This window comes from Pseudomyrmex gracilis, unplaced genomic scaffold (assembly GCF_002006095.1).
Source record: "Pseudomyrmex gracilis isolate BER0280 unplaced genomic scaffold, ASM200609v1 scaffold_98, whole genome shotgun sequence".
NCBI lineage: Eukaryota > Metazoa > Arthropoda > Insecta > Hymenoptera > Formicidae > Pseudomyrmex > Pseudomyrmex gracilis.
In genome coordinates, this window is record NW_018020682.1 from 129,232 (window position 1) to 151,020 (window position 21,789).

Here is a 21,789-nt window from a genome sequence, read left to right on the forward strand (position 1 = left end):
AAGTAATGCTCATATAAAAAAAAACTGCAAAGTACTTTAAGAAAAATTATATTCTTTTAACAATATTTAATATCGAAGAATATTTAACACCTACACATAACACGTGTAAATTGATGTTATAAAAATAAATAGAATATTAGCACAGTAATTTTGATTTTATATATTTCTCAAAAATATCTGGCTACCTAAAAAAATAGATAAATTTTGTGTGAAATTATAATTTGAACAGGTAAAAGGGTCAAGTGTATTTTTAATTATTTTCTTCAGAGCTCGCTTGTAATTTGTCAATTCGCTTACTGCTTAAATTTCTTCGTGTGTACTTAACTTTCATATTTTATCTAACCATCGGATGACAAGGATTGGCATTTATGTCAATTGAACTGTAGCCGGATTGGTTATATACTTGTCAGCTAATCTTATTACTGTCAATTTATTTTTTTGTAATTGAAATGTGTCGCACTGCCATCGACCAAGTGAGCAATGCGGAAACCGAGCATATACTCAAGCATGCTTGAAACAATTTTTTTCTATGGCTGCATACGGAAAACATTTATTATTGCTAGTTATTGCATCTTTTTGTCCTTAGTTTATCGCTCTAATGAGCGATAAAAAAATACAAATTTAAAAAATTATCTAGTATAGCCCCAATTGCAATATACAATTTAAGTAGCTAAAACACTTAAATGACTATACTTAAAGATTTTTCTTCTTATAGATTTACTAATAGATTTCCGATTCTTGTGGAAAGAAGATATACATATAGTAGGACAAAAATTATATTATAAAATGTTAATATTTTCAGATTTATTTTGTCGATCTTTTATACAGGATGAATTATGCGATACTGCTGGCGTTAGATGCAATTCTTGGCCATAAATCTGCACATTCTTTTGCTACAGGTCCCGTAATAGCTGATCCTTTCATTTCGCCTTTGTTGTTGACAATTACACCTGCATTGTCTTCAAAGTATATAAACGTGCCGTCCTTCCTACGAAATGGTTTTCGTTGTCGTATGACCACTGCAGGCATTACTGTGACAATACATAACATAAGTTTATTTAAGATTTTGATAATAACTAAAATGTTAAACAATAAAAAAGTCAAAAAAAATAATACAAATAAATATCTTAAGTTTATTTACCCTTTTTTCTAAGTTCAGGTTTTCCTTTCTTTACAGTAGCAACAATCATATCACCGGATCCCGCTGCTGGTAAGCGGTTCAACCGGCCTTTGATTCCTTGTACCGCAATAACATACAAATTCTTGGCACCTAAAAAATCAGTTGCTCTATCATAGAACTCCTTATTATTAACACATCATCTTATTGAAACAACCAATATATAAAAGTATATAAAAAGATAACATTTAAATATATTTAATTTATTCTTTGTACCTGATAGAATAAATTGTTTTTTTTTAATCGAGTTATTTGATCTACTTTTTTATTACAAAATCCATCAAATTTTGCACTCATCCAATAAAATCTTATTAAGTGGTAAGAGCATAATATTGCACATCTTATTTAAGATGCATTTTCTGATATTTATTATCTAATACTGAAAGTCTAGAGTATGCATAAAATGAATTATAGATTTTCACGACTAAATATATTAGGACATATCCTTAAATTATCTATATGTAAAACATTTACTAGTTTGTTACATGACTAAGTTAAAAAAAAAAATGCTTTTTTAAATATAATTCTACTGAGTTAGTTCACAAACTGCCGATGTAACAGAAAACGTTGCGAGACACAACTTGACTGGAAATAACACCATGTGCACTTGTGGATCGCATGAAAGCTCTTTAAGGTTAAGTGCTACATAAAACGTAATTATTTGCAACTTACCAGTATTATCGGCACAATTAATAACTGCACCAACTGGTAGACCAAGAGATATCCTGAATTTGGCTCCCGCGGAACCACCACGTCCTTAATAAATAACAAAAATTGATTAAAAACACCATCAGGGAACATTGATCCGTTATTCCACGCATTTGTCATAAATAAAATAAACGTCTCGTCGTGTCATGTAATAGGAACATAGTTTTGTTCTGTTATTGTCTTAATAATAATCGATGCATTATTTCGACGATGAATTTCTCTGATTTTCTTCGCAATATCAACTCACCTCGTTTAGACATCTTGGATTATTTTAAAAGAAGAAGCACGACGATGTTGCTGTCGCTAGTGTCTACCATTGACGTAATAATATATATACTGGATTCAAATTGAGAAGAGAATCCTACTGCGCATATACACATTCGCTAGTAGCCAATGGGTGCGTTCAGACAACTCAACAGTTGCACAACAGTTGAGAGATAATCACTTCTGATTGGATCATACTTTTGGAACCGCAGCAGATTTTCGAAGAATAGTCCTATCATAAGTAATGATCTCTCAATTGTTGAGTTGTCTGAATGCACCCAATGGCTGTGAAGTGAGGTCTTTCTAATAGAGAAGATGCGCGAAACGGACGAGTTTTCGTTTATTCGGTTTCTCTTCTCTATGAACTCAGTGTAATAGAAACAGTTTTGAGATCATTTTCTCTCACTCGCATGATTGAGAGAGAAATCTTTATCTCAAAACTATATATTAATTATAAAGCCGAGAACACACTAAAAATAATAGAACAGTAAGCGAATTGACCAATCACAAGCGATCTTTGGAAAGAACGTTCCGGAAAGTAATAATTCCCAACGGCGCGAGAAATAAAGAATTCTGCTGTACGTCACACACACAACTATACGTATAAAAAAATTTAACGAACTTACTGCAAGTGTAACATTTTATATTTTAATACATATCTCGTTCTTTTAATTTTATTATATATAAAAAGCTTATTATTTATATTTATAGAACATTTATATAATTGCTAAAATAGGATTGAATAACTTGAAAACTGCAAATATAAGAGGTACAATTATAATTTATAAATTTACATTTACAAGGCTTATGTCGTATAATATAATTTTTAATATTAAAATAAACTTACACATAACGCTATACGTAGAAGTTTAGCGGATCATAATGTATCTTAATGTTCTCCAATCACTTAACAATTCTTAAAAACACAATAGATATAATTTTAAAATTGATTGTGTACAGTTTGTTGTAAGATTATACAAAGTAATTCACATAGGAACTGGCAAGAAGATTATCGCATATTTCTTCTTGGCAGTCTCTTTTAAAACTTAAAAAAGTGGCTGTTTATTAGTTTGAATTATTAACGATATCTCGTGTAGACATTAACTATCGCAATATGTGTGCCCCGTAACATTTATAATTACAAGATATCTCTATACAATTCAAAGCTACACATTACTTTTTATACTTAAAACTATAACTTGACGACTAACCGTCATTGTAAATAAAAGAATAAGCCACAAAATCAATCGTAATAATAAAGAAACCTACAACAATAAATTACGTAAAGGTGAATAAATATATATCAAAATATACGAATATGAAACAACTCCTTTTGCTTGATGATAAAAAGAACTTTTTTTCTGACAAATACAACTTTGGCTGTTTTTTTTCCGCATACGCCGGGTGAAAGAAATGCTGTCAAATGTTATATGCATAACATGTCGATCAAGATGAAGTTAAGTCGAGCATTGTATTCGTGTCTTCTAATGCTGGCAATGGTAACTCATTCTCTTCTTTGACTCTAGCATCTGACATTTTTAGGAACTTGATCACCTTCTCAGTAGCAGCAATTCCGCAACTACTCACTTCGCTCTGAAATAAATACGCATAGTAAGAGAAAAGTTTCATCATCTTTTTAAATAAAACAATAAGATATTTAGATATTTTATTTAAAAAACATTTACCGATGCCGTTAGGTTCATAAAGTTAAAGAACTTCTGAAGTACAGATACCATAGTAGCGAAATTTTTGTCTGGCAATCTATTCCGTACTGACAACTCGTACTCCTGAAAATCAGAAAAGTGAGAAGAAAACCAAACTGAACAATAAAATAAAAGAGCTAAATTGAAGTTTTTCTTATAATGACGCGTGTACACAATTTCTTTTACCTTGTTGTCCATTATTAAGTATCCCAGTAAAAGTACAACGTATGCTCCGATCAGCGTGTGCTCCATATGTCGCCCAGCTTTTTGTAACACTGGAAAAAAATACAAAAACATGTGATTTGTTGATACTTACTTATAATAAACACGAACATTGCGCGAAAGTAAACATAGTGCAAACATAATACAAACATTTTGTGACGGTCTCTTCGATAAATTCTTCTTGAGATTTAGTGGTGGTTGATACTGTTTCAGTTTGTTCAGAATCTTTCTTTCCATCTAGAATGGCGTCTGTTTTTTGTTCTTCAGCGCGCGCAAGTTCTTCTTGTTTGTAAAACAAATCAATCAATGATCCTACGCCACTTTCCCGTGCTGAAAGTGTGTAAATAAAAAAAAAAGAATATATTTTGTATTTTCATAATTATATTATTTTATGTATTGAGAAACAGTATGTGTGTGTGTGTGTGTAAAGTGTTTTACCATCAAACATATCCTCTGAAATCGGAGGTGCTTTAAGTTCCATAAGAAGTTTTTTGTTATCATCACATTGTTCCACTAAATTTATCAACAGAATGAGTGCTAACATCATCATGTCAAATCGCGTTTCCTCCGGAACGGATTCAGGCACACGTAATAAAATGAACAGACTGCTTTCCAAAAAGTCACCTTGTGCGCCAAATGTTCTACTACCGAAAGCTGTACACAGAAAACGATATTATATTCAGAACAAACAACAAATGAATCAGAATATAATTGTAGAAAAGAAGAACAGCAAGAACTCTTACATTGTCCGTTAAACTGATGGGTGAGGTTAATGAGAACTTTAATAATGGCAAAAAGACATTCTCTAATAACAGCACCGGTAGAACTTTTATCGCTCGGATCTGTTGTCGGATAAATGGGTATCTCCCGCCCACATAGATGATATAAATTAGCTAATGTGGTCACTAATACTCCTTCTTCATATTTCAATAAATACACTTGATTTTCTTCATTCATATGAGTTACCTGAAAAATAACAATGCGCCATTTGTTTTATGACATCTGTTATACTACAATAGCGTTTCGGTATTGCAAATCTGAAGGTATAAATCCGAATGCAAATAAAGCTAATCGATCAATCGCATTGATTGTTGAATATAGAAATTTCTAAGATAAAAGAGCGATTCGATTCGCTTCTGATTTGCAATACCGATCGCGGTAAATACGTACAATAACCAAAAAAAAAGAGAGAGGCACTCACATTTTCTAATACACGTAAACATCTGTCAACTTTACGTAATTTATCTAATAAAGGATCTGTCCAGCCAGATCTTAAAATATTCTGGCTATTAATATGGCGGTGGCATTCTCGAATTGTTTTTACAATATGTTCGAGACCACCTAATTCTCGTAACTCTTCTTTGAACCATTCTCCAGCACGTTTCGACGTGAGACTAAGAAGAGTCTCCATAGCAAGTTGACCAACCTGATAAAAAAGAAAGTATATTATGAATTATTTGGAAATACAAATAAATATTATGTACACAAGAACATATAAATACAAAGAGTAAGATATAAAAATACAAAAAGGGAGCGTGTGTGTATATTTTTTTTCAATATTATATACTTACGGTAATATTATCTAGGTTTAGATGTTTAGCGTGTCCTTGAGCTTGTATATCGGCGCATAACTGACGCACTTTTTCTTTATTTTTTGATAATTCAGCATAACTGAGGCCACAATCGTCCAGAGCGTCTTTGTGACTGGCATCAGATTCCAATAAACTTAACATCAATTCCAAACAATCACGATCTAAATCCATAGCCAAACGATCTTGACTTAACACAAACATTACTGTTGCCGTGCATAAACCAAGACTCTGTAATGCAACGGTGATGTTATTATATAAATTGCTATTAAAAAAATTTCTTTGTAAATTTGTTAAAGTCGAGACGTTTATAATAATCATATCTATGATGTATGCTACTTGAAACATATGAATGCATAAAATTGAAGAAGACACTATGTGTGGAGGACATCTATACCTGATCTTTAGTTGCATCATGAAGAGCTTTAAAAAACTTGGCAACAGTTCCGTGAGCACGAACGTGCATACGAAATGCAGGAGCCATACATTTACTTGCTAATCGTATGGCTGAAAGGCAACGAGTAGCATTTGGATTATTTTCTCTCAAAGTGTCCAAGATATACTCCACATCGTCGTTAAACTCCTGGAATTCTCCACTTTCTTGTATCTGATGAGCTTTTTTTACATTCTTCACTACAGTATAGAACTGCAAAATTCACACAAACGTACGTTAAAATAAATTTATTATTTTTTAATTATCCAAGATAGAAAAAAAAAACTCTTTGCATTACAATATATCTTTCAAAACTAAATCAACATCATGCCATATATTGACCTGCTCATAATGCACTTACCCCTTTAACTCTTTTACCGCAACGAACTCTTGTGATCATATCGGATTCATCTTGGAAAACTGTATCGGCCGAAGAATATGTCCAGACTCTCGTCAATTGCAAGGCATCGAACTCTTCCTCGTACGCCACAGGTTCTGTACTGCCGGATCCGGACGCAGTGGTTGGCGTACTGTTACTGGTAGTGGGTGTATCCGCAGTGGTGGATTCTTTATCACTGTCGCACCACTTGTGTTTATATAATGCTCGTCTTTTGTTCCCGTTTGTTGCACCCGCCGAACGACTCTTGAAAATACTACCTTTCTTGGCGGCAGGTTTTACCGACATTGGAACGCTTGTGGATGGCGGATCGACAACTTGTGATTCCGAAACCGCGCTACTCGTTACAAGCATTGGTATCTCATTCTCGACATTACCACCGGCACTCTCGCTATCGTCGCTGCCCGAGAACCAATCCTGGTCCACCAGAGTTTTAGCAGCAGTCTCGGGCGCAGTATCGACACTGGTTCCGGGAACTGTTGCAGGTTCTGGTTCAAATTCAGGATCAGGTTCTGTTTCCGGTTCATGTTCAGGTTGTTGCTCGATGTCTGTGGATTCGGTTGTAACTTCGGTAGTTGAAATATCTACGGAACAATGCTGAACTTGGTTTGTAACATTATCCGACTCGGCTGTTTCCACGCTATTTTCTGTATTAGTGTTAATATCTGATAATGATGCTACTGTCGATACTGGTACTGGTACTGATGCTGGTACTGGTGCTGATACTGGCACCGATACAGTAGCTGCAACTGTTGGTGTTGGTGTTGGTGTTGGTGTTGGTGCTGGTGCTGGTGCTGCTAATGCTGCTGGTCTCGCGTCAGAATCATTTGAAAGAATGTCAATCAGCTCCTGGGTTGTAGTTGGCAGTGGCTGATCGCGTCCAATCAGCGGCTCGATAGTTGACTTGGAGGAATACGTTGAGCCGCAATCAGTCTTAACAATATCATAATGGGATATAAGTGTGTTGTTAGAATCCGTCACGGATTTTCTCAAAGTTAGTGAGAGACCTCCGGTACCACTGTACGAGTTGGGAGTTATTGGTGTTGTAGTGGATGGTGGTACAACAGAGCTTGTCGTTGCCAGATCCAAATGTAGATTTTTGGCGCGGCTACGAGTGGTTCTACGAGTGTCAGATTTTTCTATAGGAATCGACACGGTCGACACGATTGGTTGATGCGCACGCAGCGATTTGTGATCAGACTTGATTTGTGACGTCTCCGTAGTAGTCTTACGTTCAACGTCCACTTTGGCAGGACTAGCTACAGAAGTGGAAATCTTGTAGGTATCAATTTCTGAATCATGCGTATCCTGCTGCACATCTCCGCATACCAAACGTGCCGTACCTTTACATATTCTCAGTACGATCGGAGGTTTATTCTCTTCTCGATTAGGAATATCAGTGCTTGTTGTGCTATCTAAATTTTCTACTACTTTCTTAACGGGTGCATGCGACGCTTTCGTTACAGCATGTTGCTGCTGTTTCTGCGTCGCTTGCTGCTGCTGCTGAGAGGATTGCTTTTGAGCGCGAGCCCTCCCGTATTGCGAATCAGGTACTTGTCTGTAGATTGCCACATCCTGGCGAGATTCCTCCACCACTGGCGGGATATTTCTACTCTTAAAAAACTTTTTCGGTTTTACCACTGCTGGAGCGTTGTCCTTGTTGTCCGGATCGGTCTCGAATGAGAACGGATCTTTTGCAGAATTTACGCGATTCTGATTTCCATAATCAAGTTTCATCTTTTTCGCACCAAATGTGTTATGTATATCATCTCTTCTCCCTAAAAAGAAACAATTTTAAAAGATTGACATATTGATATGGTTTGTACAAAAACAAAACTTCTCTGTTTTTAAAAAAAACTTCCTTCTTCTGAGAAATAATTATATTTCTGAATTATTATCTAATAAATATTATCTAATAAAGCAATAAATATTGCTTCTACTTAGTGTTAAAATAGTATTGAAATTATATCAATAATATCATTAGAGGAACTAATTGCACAAGATTATAAAAATAAAGAACTTGTTAATTTATATCAATTTTCATCATGGTACAGAAATCAATTTTACAATATTGTTAGTTTGCAAACAGAACTAGGCCTTACTAACAAAGATGTACAATATGCGTGCAAAAAACAAAAATAAAATTTATGGAAGAAATAATTCAGAGAGCAACTGTTACATAAAATTTGCACATATAAAGTAGCTTTTGTATTAAGGATTTTAGTGATATTTTGTAAATAAATTAGCATTATTAAATGTATGTTGACATTTTGAACTGGCTGAAGAAAACACATTGGTAAGTGCTCAAACATTACAATATTGTTAATGTCACACTTTTGTTGATATACACAAAAGTAAAGTAACATTTTTGTTTTGTTCATACAAGAGAGAGAGAGTGTTATACAATTTATTGTATATTGGAAAGAATAACAAGTGGGGGGGAGCCACAGATTTTATTTAACTATTATAAGACTGTAAATTTTTCCATAAATTACAAATCAATATAATTCTAAGTACCTGATCTTTTTACAAGTATCTGTTCTTTACACAAATGCTTTTACACATCTCTGTTTCTTCTTTATCAATGTTTTGTCAAATATACAAATCACACATATTTGCAAACAACTAAATACACATGTGAAGATAGTTTTGTTTATGACATCAACATACATAAGTCTCTAAAAGCACCAGAGAAGCAAATTTACGTCACACGAAATACAAAAACATTCTGACAAAAACGTACCATTGATATTTGTGCTCCTGATTGAGGTAAATGATGTTATACCCCATTTTCCAACAGTACCCGCCGATTTAGCAGCGGATGGCCGATTGCTGTTCTCGCGAAAGAGCTCGAACTGTATGCTGTTCGGCGTTATGACCTTGCGGTTGTAAGACTTGGTGTAACTGCGGGACGTCATTGTTTGCTTGTCTCGAGGACCTTCATCGGCATCTCAAAGCACACTAATACTGATAATGACGCAATTTTATCTTCATGCTTGTCCGGCGAGTGCTGTGCGCACTGCGTGCCGCGTATCGTGCATCAGTATCGTGATAAGTATCCTACAATGTGGGAAATAACGCGACGCGATTTCGCGCGTACGAAACATCAACGGTGGAAATGTTTTCAGATTCGCTCGAATTATCGAGCGTTGGAGCGGCGATCATTCGATCAGCACGCGACTGTACTTCCTGGACGTGAAACGGGAGAAATAAACGCCATGTTCCGACTCGCGCTATCACCTCGACGCACACGTACGACGACCACTCGCTCACTCCCGAAACAACAAAATTCGATTAGCAATCGGAGTGATCCTTCGGGTTGGCCGAAGAGAGTTTGATCGCTCGCGAATTCTTTTCCTTCGAAAACTTACTGCTGGCGTTACTTGAGGCTGATTTTCCGCTTTTCTATGCCGCTCACAGCTACCATCAATTTCTCAGACTGTGGATTATTAATCATCAACATATAGATCTCGAGCCATCTGCCGATGTTTTTCGTGTTTCGAGATTTAGATACATACACATATATATACATATATATATATGTATATATATATATATATACACACACTTATATGGAAAAAGGAGCAGTGTTACATACATACATACAATGCGCAGAATTATGACGCTTGTCGCTTCCGCCAATAGATAGAGCTAAACATGACGCTTCATATATACTTTTGTAGAAAATTCTAATTCCACACATAAATAATAATAATACACAAATTATATGTATACATATACCGATTAAAAAATATTAGCGAAATACATTACTGAGCGAGTTAATCGATCTGTTTTTCTTCAAAATTTGTAATTTTGAGAGGAAAAAGTGAAATGAGAAACAATTACGTTGTCAAAATTGAAATTTTTTATAGAGTTTTGTAACGCGTAATAGGTCATCGGACAAAAATAATCAGAATGCATTAAATCATGTCGAGCGTTCAAGTTGAACGGTTTTCTTTGTGCATTGATTAACATTATTTAACATTATTTAACGTTAAATACTCGACACAACTCGTTGAAGTTTATGATTGTTTTTTTATGTTTCTTCCTCTCCTCCGCTTTAAGCCGGGAACGCATGAGAAAACATCGGAAATAAACAAATTGGCCAATTACAGGAGAGCAATGTGAAGAATCTTGGTCGGTCTCTCCGACAAAAAAGTCTTGCTTGGGGATTGGTCAATTCGCTTTTGCAAACCAAACACAAAAAAAAAAAACGTAATATAATGAGTAAGCAAATCAACCAATCGCTTGGTTGTCATCGGAGAGAAGAATGAGAGCGGCCACAAGTCCACAAGAGTTTTTGCGATCGCTATTCGTCCCGTAAGCTAGCGCACGTCCACGGGTGGTGCACATTGGCAACTACGTAACGATGTCCGCGACTTGTCGATACGTACGCAATGTCCAAACGTGGAAATGGTTCTATTCCGCGCTATGTGTAATCAGAGAGAAGAACCTGAGAGCGGCCACGGCCATAAGGCCTGGTTTATGCCGGCAAATAAGGCCTTGTTTTGGCCTTGTTTATGCGAGTAATAACTGTTAATTCACGCCGGAATTGGTACAGTTCAACTATAGGATTTCAATGCTTCTGTTATATTCTGTTATGCTTATGTTAATAAACAGAAATATTAAAATCTTAGGTCCGCATAAACCAGGCCTAAGAGTTTCTGTCGTAGCTTTTCGTGGACATGGTTCTATTCCGTGCTATGAAAGCACCGACGTGGTGGGGATACGCACCCAAGCGAGACCGTTGTCCGTGTGCGCTCGTGGAAGTGTGCAGACATATTATGTTGATGTACGACGACGGTTCTCGCTTGTGTGCGTATCCCCACCACGTCGGTGTTTTCATAGCACGGAATAGAACCATATCCACGAAAAGCTATGACAGAAACTCTTATGGCCGTGGCCGCTCTCAGGCTTCTCTCTGGTAAGGCCTGGTTTATGCGGGCAATAACTGTTAACTTATGCCGGAACCGGTAGAGTTTAACTATAGGATTCCAATACTTCTGTTTATACGCATTCGGCAATTTTGTATAAACAGAAGTATTAAAATCATATAGTTAAACTTTACCGATTCCGGCATAAGTTAACAGTTATTGCTCGCATAAACCAGGCCTAATACACACGGTTCTATCCCGCGTTAAGCCCGTTCTACATTGATCGCAAGCGCAAACGCAAGATATAGATCTCGTAGAATTGACCAATCACGCTGGTCAATTGGCTGATTTGATCAATACGATTAGTCAATTCTTACCAGACCTGTTCGTTGCGTTTGCGCTTGCGATCAATGTAAAACAGGCTTTAGACGCTGTCATATTGAATGGCGATATTAGCGCCTCTAATCGAACGGGGAGAGAACTTCGTGGTCACATACAACCGTTCTGTCGGTGAAGGAGAATAGTGTAAGAACGATAAAAAAGTTTCTCTCGAGGTGAATGACAATGAAAATTATGACAGAATGATAATTTTATAATCAATCGGTCCCTTGATGTTTGTACGCAATATTATTCTTTACACGAGAGTCTTGTTTCATGCGGTCGAAAATATCGTATTCAATATGGCGGCGCCCCGTTCAGAAAAAAACCATTCACATATTACTTTTTGGCTTAATACCACTTAATAAATGGACTACGTAGACTTTTTTTTATAATTGACCTCCAACTTTGAAGCTGATTTGTTCAACTTGCGCAGCTATTTTTTAAACTGTAGAGTGTATAGACGTGTAATAATCTATGAATTTAGGCGTATTCAACAGAGTTAATCTCAAGGTAAATTATAATATACTTAATTCTATAGACATATCAAGTAATTATGCGTTTGTTTATTTTTTATATAGATTTATATTTTTTTTTACAACGATATGTGTTTATTGTGTAATTATATGATTTTAATAGTTAAAAAAAATCTTAATTGCTTATTTAATAGTATTATAATTGTTTCTAAAACTTCAAAAATTTGATAAAACATATTTCTAGGATTCCCAAGGAGGAATGTATTCAGAATGGGCTTCATTAAGCACTCTGATCCTGCAAGGTTCAGAGGAAAGCCAAAGCGTACTAGGAAAATTTCCTCCTGGTACAGGAAAAGAAGTTGCATTATCCATAGTACATCAGCTTGCTGCAAATCTTGGCATCACTCAAGCAGGAGAGCCTAGTTCACTCTCTACTGACAAAGAAGTACAATGGTGCATGGAAGTGATATGTTATGGATTGTCATTGCCATTGGCTGAGCATGACACTGTCAGAGATTGTGTGAACATATATTGCGAGTGGCTGTCCGCATTATATTCTACTCCAAAAATTTCTGTACCCAGACCAATAGTAGATGATCCAAACTTTTATGCCAGAAAAATTATAAGTCATTTTCACAATTTGTTCGTTCCAAGAAAAGGTGAAGGTAAAAGTCAATTTTATTTCTTATACATAAACACTATAATTTCTTCATTAATAATCTTTATGTTTTCTTTTCTTCAAAAAAGTCTGGCCTTTTTTATATCAGGATCTAGGTAATTTATAAGAATATGTATATTTTTGTGTGTTGTTAACATACTGTTGCCTCATTTTCATTAGCACATAAAGTAGCATATCAAGTTATACCAATAATATCTAAAAAAAAAAAAAATAAGAGACATTATTTAGTTTTATATTATACAATATGAAATTTTTTGATATTTTGTAGGTACAGATACAATAAATCGACAGGCTGTTTTGTGTCATCGAGTGCTTAGAACTCTGCAGCAAATCGCAAGAGGTCCGGCTACTTTAGAAAGAGAAACGTGGGAAAGTCTGCTGTTATTTCTCATTGGCATTAACGACGCATTATTGGCACCACCAGCGACGAGAGAAGATGCTGGAGAACAACTGTGCGAGAGAGTGCTTGGTGTACTGTTAGAGGTATAAAAAAAAAAAAGGAATTATATATCTTTTTCAATAAATACTCTTATACAAATATAAAATAATGGTTTCAGGTATGGCTCGTTTCTTGTGAACGCAGTTTTCCTTCACCTCCTTTATGGCGCACATTACGAGAATCCTGTCTGCGTTGGCGTCATAGATTAGCTTTAGTCGAACAATGGAATCGCGTGTGTCTTGCACTTACAGCAAGACTGCTACAGATCATGTATGGACCAATGTTTCCTGAACTAAAAATAAGTGCGTATTTATTTTTAATAAATTAAACTTTTTCGCATCACATCGATGCAACAGTGATTCAAACATTTTATTTTTTATGTGTATTACAAAAAGAAGTCTATGTTAACAGGTGAGGAGGACATGCAGCTTGTATCACCTACCATGTCAGATGAGGCAGTAGCACAAGCATGGTACAGACTATTGCGCACTATTGGCGATCCTGTGGATTTATGTAGGCCTGCTATTGTTTCGCAAACACAGGCATTTCTACAATACGCGATTGCTAGTCCGAATGTTATTGATCCGTGCCAGCATCCGTGTTTGCAGAGTTTGCCACAAATATTTCTGAAAGCCATAAAAGGCATAGCAGGTCAAGTTGATGCTTTTCTGGGTAAGTTGTATATCTCTAATTTAACTAAACTTCATATAAAATAGCATATTACAATTATATATATGTATATCTACATCTCTATATGTGTTGGCAAATTTTGTAAAAAGATTAAGACAATGTTGAATGTATATCTCTTAAAACGTACATCTTCTATTTTTCTTTTTCTACGAGACTTGCACTTATACTATCAGCTTTTTCACATTGGTGGCGGTTGCACATTGCGAATGTTCTAGGCGTTTCACAGGCATGCTGCTGGGAAGAGTGCTGTTTGTCCAACGTTCCATCAGGAAATAGCGGTCCCGGCAGCGGGGGTGTCGGATGGGATAGGTCAAATGGCAAGGATCAGCCTCAACCTTCTCCGACACCCCCAACTCAACGCAGACTTGCCAAAAGTTTCAGTGTCACTCCTTCTGCAGTCACGAAGGGTATCTCTCAGAGCGCGATACTTACTCTCGCTGATATATTTCTAACACACACACACACACTGTACTCAACCAATTTTAAGTTTCTCTTTGCAAAGATCTAAAGTCACAGATATTATAAGAACAGCACTCTATTTTGTATATAAAACATAAGATACCTTATTGCAACAAATAATATTGAAGTTAATTGAAATTTTGATGTTCTCTTTACTTATTGCTGTTATACATAAATATTTTACAGGTATTCCTAAAGCGTCGTTAATTGGATTAACAACAAGTCGCGTATCTAGTACACCACCGATGTTGATATCGAATTCTGGACCGTCATCTGCTTCGAGTACTGCTTGTAATATCATCTTTATAAATTTCTAGTTATATTTTTGAATGTTTCTTTTGACTTTATAAATTTCTAGTTATATTTACGAAAATTTCTTTTATGACTTTTAGCTATGACCTCACTTGGCCAAGACATCAGACCTCCCTTAGCTCCTGGGCGTCCCAAGTGCAATAGCATACTGCATCTTTTCGGAGAATGGTTGTTCGAGGCCGCGTTTATCGGTACTGATGGCTGGTCGCAGAATCTATCACGTAAATATTAATTAATTGTGTATCACATGATAAATGATTACTTTTGCACATAAATTTTTGTAAACAAACAAAATTGCAACAATTGTCTAGAACCTTCGGGCGCGTCGAAACGTCCATCTTCAGTGCTTGTAGAAGGACCAAGTTCACTGCAAGAGACCGTGAGCGACGTACCGCCGACACTCGGTATAGATCGCTACGAGTCCGGCAGAGCAGAGGCTCTGGGCGCTTTGTGCAGAATTTTCTGCGCTAAGAAAACGGGAGAGGAAATATTGCCCGTATACTTAGCTAGATTTTATCAAGCAATGTACCACGGTCTTAAAGTTGACGAGGTATTGTCATTCAATTCTTGCTCTTTGTTTTGTAAAAATTTTGAGAAAAACAGTTTATATATTTATTAATTCACTTTGTTTTCAGTCTCGCGAATGCGGTGAAACACTCGCGAGCATTCTGTTAAATTCCGCTGACTTGTTTCGTTTGGATTTGAACGGTATACAAGTCTTGGTACCGGTCGTACTGTCTGCTCTGGAAGTAGTTCTACCAGAAAAAGATTTGAAACTGAAATCTAACACAGTATCGAAATCAGATTTGAGAAGAGCTTCGATACATTTGTTAATATCGATGTTAACATTGCCTCTGCATTTTCAGGTAATGTAAATAAAACTTTATAAAGTAACAACACTGACACGCATACATACAATAAATAAATATTATTGCACAGAATCTCGCTATTAAGGAACTTCCGACATTTCCGGGCACGAATTCTTCCGAGAAAACGCCTGTAACGTTTGTACAGTTAAAATCGAGACTCATGAATTTGCTCATAAATGCTTTACAAGTAGAGACTGATCCTCAGAATACGCACATGTTGTTAGGTAAGTCAGTTATGAAATTGAAAACTGTTTTTTTTTTCCAAAAAATGTTAAACATTTTGTGGAATTAAAAGTTTTTTTTTATAATTAATATATATATTTTAAAATACATAAATAGAAAACGCGAAGAATACTGCTAGGAAACAAAAAAAGTTAAGTTATTTATACCGATAAGATTAGTTATGTAAAAAAAAAGATAATTATTTAAAATGTGTATATTATGTAAAATAATTCCTATTAGGGGCTCTTTTATTGAGCGTGCAAGATTCTGCAGCAGCAGAAGAAGTGGAACAAGTCACGCAACCCGATACAGTAGCTAATGACTCGACAACTAACTTATTATCTTCAGGTTCGTTCTTGATACTAAAAAGTGTTAGCTTGCATTCGGTTTAATGCACTCTGTTCTGAATTATCTAGTATTAACTTCTGTTTGTGTTCAGATTTCATGAGTAATCATGATCATGGACGTTAATATTCTAGCATAAAATTATTGATTTTGATGATATAATTAATTTAACAAGATAAAATTAAAATACTCATTTAATACGATGATATAACAGTGTTATATATATGATGTATATCGCGTAGTCTATGATCATGATTGATTTAACTCTAGTACCAGTAAGGTAGCAATGCTACTTCATTCAGCAGAAAAACTCATTAACATTAATCGGTAGCTTATGAATGGGAGTAAATCAGTATGACGCAGATATTCAAATTACTGATGCTTAATATATATCACCTCTCATCGTATCAGCTTTACACGTGCTTATATATTATGAAATGTTGATTTTTCTTGTTGTTACGAGTTTTGTGTTCTGTTGTGCATTTCGTCATTGTACCGTCTTATCATCGCTTAATATAGTCACCAGCGATTCAGCCAGTCAAATAAGTATATCCAGCGATCAGCGATCAATTGGCGATGCCTCTGATATTGTGACTCTTCAAGAGGAATGCATTGCGTTCGGTAAATACAATTTCTTGTTTTTATCTTGCTACACGCTCACGAAAACTGCATTTGAGGACATTCATAAAGTATGAATTATGTTTTTGCTCGGTGTTTATGTTTGTTTTTATTGTTACAAAGATTTCTAAACAAACTTTATATATGTTTTTACTTTTATGGAACTTATGCACGATTATATAAATACAAAGTAATAATATAAGTAGATATTGTAATTTTCGATATGGATTTTCACAGAATAGATAAAATAGAAGGATCATTGTTTGCAGATTCTGCCCATGCTCTTTTTGTACGGGCAACGTACTTAGTGTGTCATCGTTTGATCTCATCATGGAAGACTGACTTAAATATCTCTCTAGCAGCACTCGAGATGCTGTCAGGATTGGCACGTACGCGTATTCGTGAAACAGGTATTATAAAAAAAATTTAATATGTTTTGTTTAACTATTTTTATTGCGCCAATAAATATTTCTTTTCATTGTTTCTAATAATTTTGCATGCAGCAAGGAAACTTACAGGTTTGATGTCATTTAAAAATTGACAAATTTCTAACAAATGTATATTTGTAACAATACGTATCACATTATTGTTATAGATGCCTTGGAATGCAAAAGAGCGGTAAAATGGTTGTGCGATTATATTTCGTATCAATGTTGGCGTCCGCCTCCAGCACATTCTAAGGATCTCCATTCTTCTATTGTTGCTGCGTTTAGTTGTCTGACTACTTGGCTAACTGCTCATCCACAGTTGTTACAGGTTTGAAAGTTTTTATAAACTGGTTTACAAAATTATCTTATGTATGTGTTGTATATGTATATTTTATATCATAATGTCTTCTTTTTTTTATGTTATTCAAGGATAAAGATTGTTTGACTACGGTATTAGAAGTTGTCGAACTTGGAGTATCTGGTACGAAGAGTGTTGGAAAACCAGGAGAACCCATCAAAATGAAAGACGAGAAAGAACTTAAACCCGCATCTATGCGCGTAAGAGACGCCGCTGATGCGCTTCTTACTATTCTATTGGAACAGGTTTGTACAAAACATACAATATATGTGTGTGTACATGTTTGTTTTTATTATTGACAGTTTTTAAGATTAATCTGAGATAGTGAAGAAAAAGTTCTTTTTTTATTTGTTGTATTTTAGACTTTTTTTTTATAATAATAATTTATTTTTGTAGGTTGGTTATTTTCCGAGCGCCTGTGGAGCACAATCACTTTCGTCACTATTGGACGAAGTATCTTTGCTTCGGCACTGCAACAGCTGGACAGGTGGACGTGTAGCGCGACAAGCTGCTGTTGAGAGATTTCGTTACTTCGTGTCTGAGAACGCGATCGTACTGGCTTTATTAGAGGAGCCTCTGGGAAATGATCAAGATCCTCAGCCGACTGTGACAGTTCTCATCCGCGGACCGTTCGGCAGACATGCGTGGACGATGCAGCTTCGTCATTTGCCACGTCATCGATCTAGCATTAGAAGTATTAACAGTAATCCTGGTCGACCGTTGCCATTAGCCGAAGCCGCACCGCGAACGGATTACAAGCCGAGATTTTTCCCGGACAATGTGGATCGTATTCCCCACTGCAAAGTGTAAGTGACTATATCGCTCGTCATTTGAGAATAAAATTCAAAAGTTTGAAAATTATATTAAAAATATTTTGTCACATTATTGCGGTGATTTTAGAGACGAATCGATACCGAGTCTCGAAGCAGTTATGAGCGATAATGACGCAGTGCGAGATGAACATCAGATTTTGGCGCAGCTTTTAGAGCGTCAAATAACACTCGAATCAAAACACGACAATAGTAATATAAAGAATGCAGATGACAAAACTGACGAATGTGTACCGCCACAAATCTGTCACGAATTTCAAACAGCTCGTTTGTTTTTAAGCCATTTCGGTTTCTTAAATATGGAACCTAAGGACAACGAAGAATCCAGAAATAGCGGTCTTATCGCTCTAGATCCGACTATTCCCGGATTCTGCATGGATTTAGAAACGTTGGACAATATTAGCCCACGAACCTGCGATACTGTTCACGTCTTTTATGTGAAGGCAAATCAGAAGTCCGCCACTGAGATATTATCAAACGTGGTAAGAGATATCAATCATATTTTATCGACTATAAAAAATCCATTTGTGATTTTTACATATTCACGTGACATTGACAATCTTTCGCGAACTGGTTTTGCGTTCTCCAATAAATAATACATCATATATCTCAGAAAAAACTGTTGCTTACATTTTATCTTTATACTTGCAGCTTCATGAGGAAAACGTATCTCCGAACTTCCTGGAGTTCTTAAGTTCTCTCGGTTGGCCCGTTTCTGTATCCGCTCACGCGGGTTGGACGGGTCATGTGTCTACTTCGTGGAGAGTAACGGCGCAAATAAACGTGCCACAACCAGCTCACAGCAATCACGGCGGAGCACTCTACAACGGTGATACTCACGTGTTATATTGGGCGGACGTGAGTTCGGAAATTGCATTCGTTGTATCCACGCAATCGTATCTCATGGCGAGTTCGGACTCGCTAGAAGAATCCAGTTACAGCAGCGATATCAGTAGCAGTGGACAAAGTAAACTTTTTAAAGCGATATTAAAATATATTCTTTTTTAAGATTTTGATGAAAATACTACTTATCTGCTTGTTTTCTACCTTGTAACATGTAATAATTTGTATTTATATTTCATCGTAGCGTGGTTTGAGCGGAGCATCAGCGAAAGTGCGGACAATCGAAGTTTGCACAACACAACGCAGACTTCTCGAGCAATGTCGCTTGATTTGGAGAAACAACCGTCGAGTCTGACAAGCACAGGTCCAACGAATTCTTCGAGTGCGGATCCCATCAGACCCAGAAGGTCGACGAAACAATCTCTACCTGCGCAGACTAATACAAAAATTATGGTTGTATGGTTGGAAAGTCTGGAAGATCATATTTCGTTTCCGATTGGTGCGATTATGTTTCATTTAATTTTTTTTTTTTTTTTGACGATTTTACTTTTAAATACTTTGATATGTATATTCGATGATATTATTATACTATACTATATCTTGTTTATTGTATTTCCAGTATAAAATTTTATTTATTACATAGGTGACTTGCTTCCTTCCACTTACACGGGATTGGAACAATCGAGAATGCTGCAGGCTTCCGACGTACATGTTATTTTTCTTCAAGCTCTCGCTAACGGATTGATAAGAGTTAAATTACGAGGACCGGTCAGTAGGATTAATCTGGCAACACCTTTAATCGATGGTATGGTAGTATCAAGAAGAGTTTTGGGAACTCTAGTGAGACAAACGGCTCTTAATATGGGGCGTAGAAAAAGACTCGATAACGACAGGTAAACTAAATTGATACAAAAAATTCCAACGCTTGTTTTCCATACATTATATTAACATCTATTGCAATTATAATTCTGCACTTAAATTTCAATTGTTTGTTTTTTTACATTATTTTTTGTAAACTTCTATTTTTAATATATAAAAATATACATGTAATCTTTGTGTTTTAGTTATCATCCACCACATGTACGAAGACGTCTGAAAATTCAAGAGATGGTACAAAAATATAAGAGAAATTTGACAGATCCGGAATTATTAACACTTTTATTCAGCAGCACTCAAACTTATCAAATGCAATAGACTCGTATAAGAATCTCTCACGTAAACAGTGATCAATGTCTTTTTTCATCGTCATAAAGCGGAAGGATTAAAGCTATAAAATTTGCAAATCAATCAGTTTGACGCATTTCGTGATAATACAAAGCAGAGATAAAAAAAAAGTCAATTCATGTCGATTTAATAATTATTAATTAACTTATCATGTCGATTTAATTATTATAAATTAATTTATCATGTCGATTTAATAATATTTATTTGCACAAATGTAAATAATTTATTTTAAATACTGCTTATGCCGCAGGAAAAAGGTATGTTACTTCTTAACATCGCGGAAAACTGGCGATAAAAAAAGTGTGATAAAAACTAAATATATCTGAATATATCCGAATATATATTATGATTTTTAATATATACGCGTATATTTTACGCATAAAATATTGCGAACTGAAGTATTCTGTTACTTATAAAATCAGTATTTTGTAGATAACATTGTAAAATAAATTATTTTCTCCGCACGGATGTAATAGAAAGTATGTAAAAGAGATGTATAATTTTTAGTTAATCAATTTTTTATTATATATTACTATATATTCTGTTTTTTTTTCTATGTACATTTCTTCAAATATAGTACTCTTATTGAATGTATTTAAAATCATATTGAATATGGTTAAAATCACCTACAAATTATTAAATCCCAACAGTTGCTTGTTTAATATAGAAACTTTTAGCTTTTTTGTTTTTGTATATGTGAAATTTTAAAATGAACACATTACGCAACACTTACACACTTACATCACACCTGATAAGTTATATAAGATAATCATCGAATGATTTGCTTTATTTTATATCAGTCGTTTCATTTACTAATTTGAACGGAATACATATATTGCAGAACACATTTCGAGATTAAACAGTCATACTTTTTTCGTGTTCCAATTTTCGAAAAATGAACTTTTACATATAATTACAATCTCTCATGTATGCGTGATAAAATATCAGTTCTTTAAAGTACGTCGTTAAAACTTATCCTGAGTGATTTTTCAATAAATTGCATTGTCATAGAAGACAACATTTTTTCGAGATATCGCACAGATATTAAAAACATCGAAAATAGCACTGCGTATATCATTTACAAAAACTTAAGGTTAACTTAAAGTTAAGTACAAAAACTTAAGTTAAGTGAGCTAGTAAGCGCTTTTAAATTTCAGTAAAACTCAACTTTTTTGTTTCACTGAGATTTAAAAGTTTATTTACTTTCCGCATAATTCAATAACTTGATCAACATCCGTTCATTGCTCGCGAC

The 21,789-nt window shown here is 35.2% G+C and overlaps 3 protein-coding genes across 7 annotated transcripts; 1 reads left to right on the forward strand and 2 right to left on the reverse strand.

Moving 5' to 3' along the window:
- Nucleotides 1-784: 784 nt before the first annotated feature.
- Nucleotides 785-2,206, reverse strand: LOC109855747 (60S ribosomal protein L23). The gene is made up of 4 exons (XM_020430307.1): nt 2,133-2,206; nt 1,850-1,933; nt 1,142-1,270; nt 785-1,031 (listed from the first exon to the last, which is right to left on the reverse strand). The coding sequence occupies exons 1-4, from the start codon at nt 2,143-2,145 to the stop codon at nt 835-837; spliced, it is 423 nt and encodes a 140-aa protein (XP_020285896.1). The 5' UTR covers nt 2,146-2,206; the 3' UTR covers nt 785-834.
- Nucleotides 2,207-2,929: 723 nt separating this feature from the next.
- LOC109855764 (protein wings apart-like) lies at nt 2,930-9,997 on the reverse strand. The gene is made up of 11 exons (XM_020430332.1): nt 9,237-9,997; nt 6,458-8,271; nt 6,061-6,309; nt 5,646-5,894; nt 5,276-5,500; nt 4,818-5,040; nt 4,513-4,728; nt 4,225-4,404; nt 4,039-4,127; nt 3,835-3,936; nt 2,930-3,742 (listed from the first exon to the last, which is right to left on the reverse strand). The coding sequence occupies exons 1-11, from the start codon at nt 9,409-9,411 to the stop codon at nt 3,596-3,598; spliced, it is 3,669 nt and encodes a 1,222-aa protein (XP_020285921.1). The 5' UTR covers nt 9,412-9,997; the 3' UTR covers nt 2,930-3,595.
- A 1,888-nt stretch (nt 9,998-11,885) lies between these two features.
- LOC109855745 (ral GTPase-activating protein subunit beta) lies at nt 11,886-20,706 on the forward strand. 5 transcript variants are annotated; one of them, XM_020430302.1, is made up of 24 exons: nt 11,886-12,258; nt 12,466-12,886; nt 12,969-12,995; nt 13,169-13,383; nt 13,458-13,641; nt 13,751-14,011; nt 14,245-14,436; nt 14,675-14,779; nt 14,881-15,021; nt 15,112-15,350; nt 15,436-15,666; nt 15,740-15,893; nt 16,132-16,239; nt 16,756-16,857; nt 17,124-17,264; nt 17,358-17,372; nt 17,450-17,610; nt 17,712-17,885; nt 18,037-18,446; nt 18,541-18,952; nt 19,122-19,437; nt 19,558-19,812; nt 19,957-20,206; nt 20,378-20,706. In XM_020430302.1, the coding sequence occupies exons 1-24, from the start codon at nt 12,223-12,225 to the stop codon at nt 20,505-20,507; spliced, it is 4,680 nt and encodes a 1,559-aa protein (XP_020285891.1). In that variant the 5' UTR covers nt 11,886-12,222; the 3' UTR covers nt 20,508-20,706. The 5 variants fall into 5 exon arrangements, with proteins under 5 accessions (XP_020285891.1, XP_020285894.1, XP_020285892.1 ...); XM_020430305.1 differs by lacking the exon at nt 16,756-16,857; XM_020430303.1 differs by lacking the exon at nt 17,358-17,372 and having other exon boundaries at nt 11,887-12,258.
- The last annotated feature ends 1,083 nt before the right edge of the window (nt 20,707-21,789 follow it).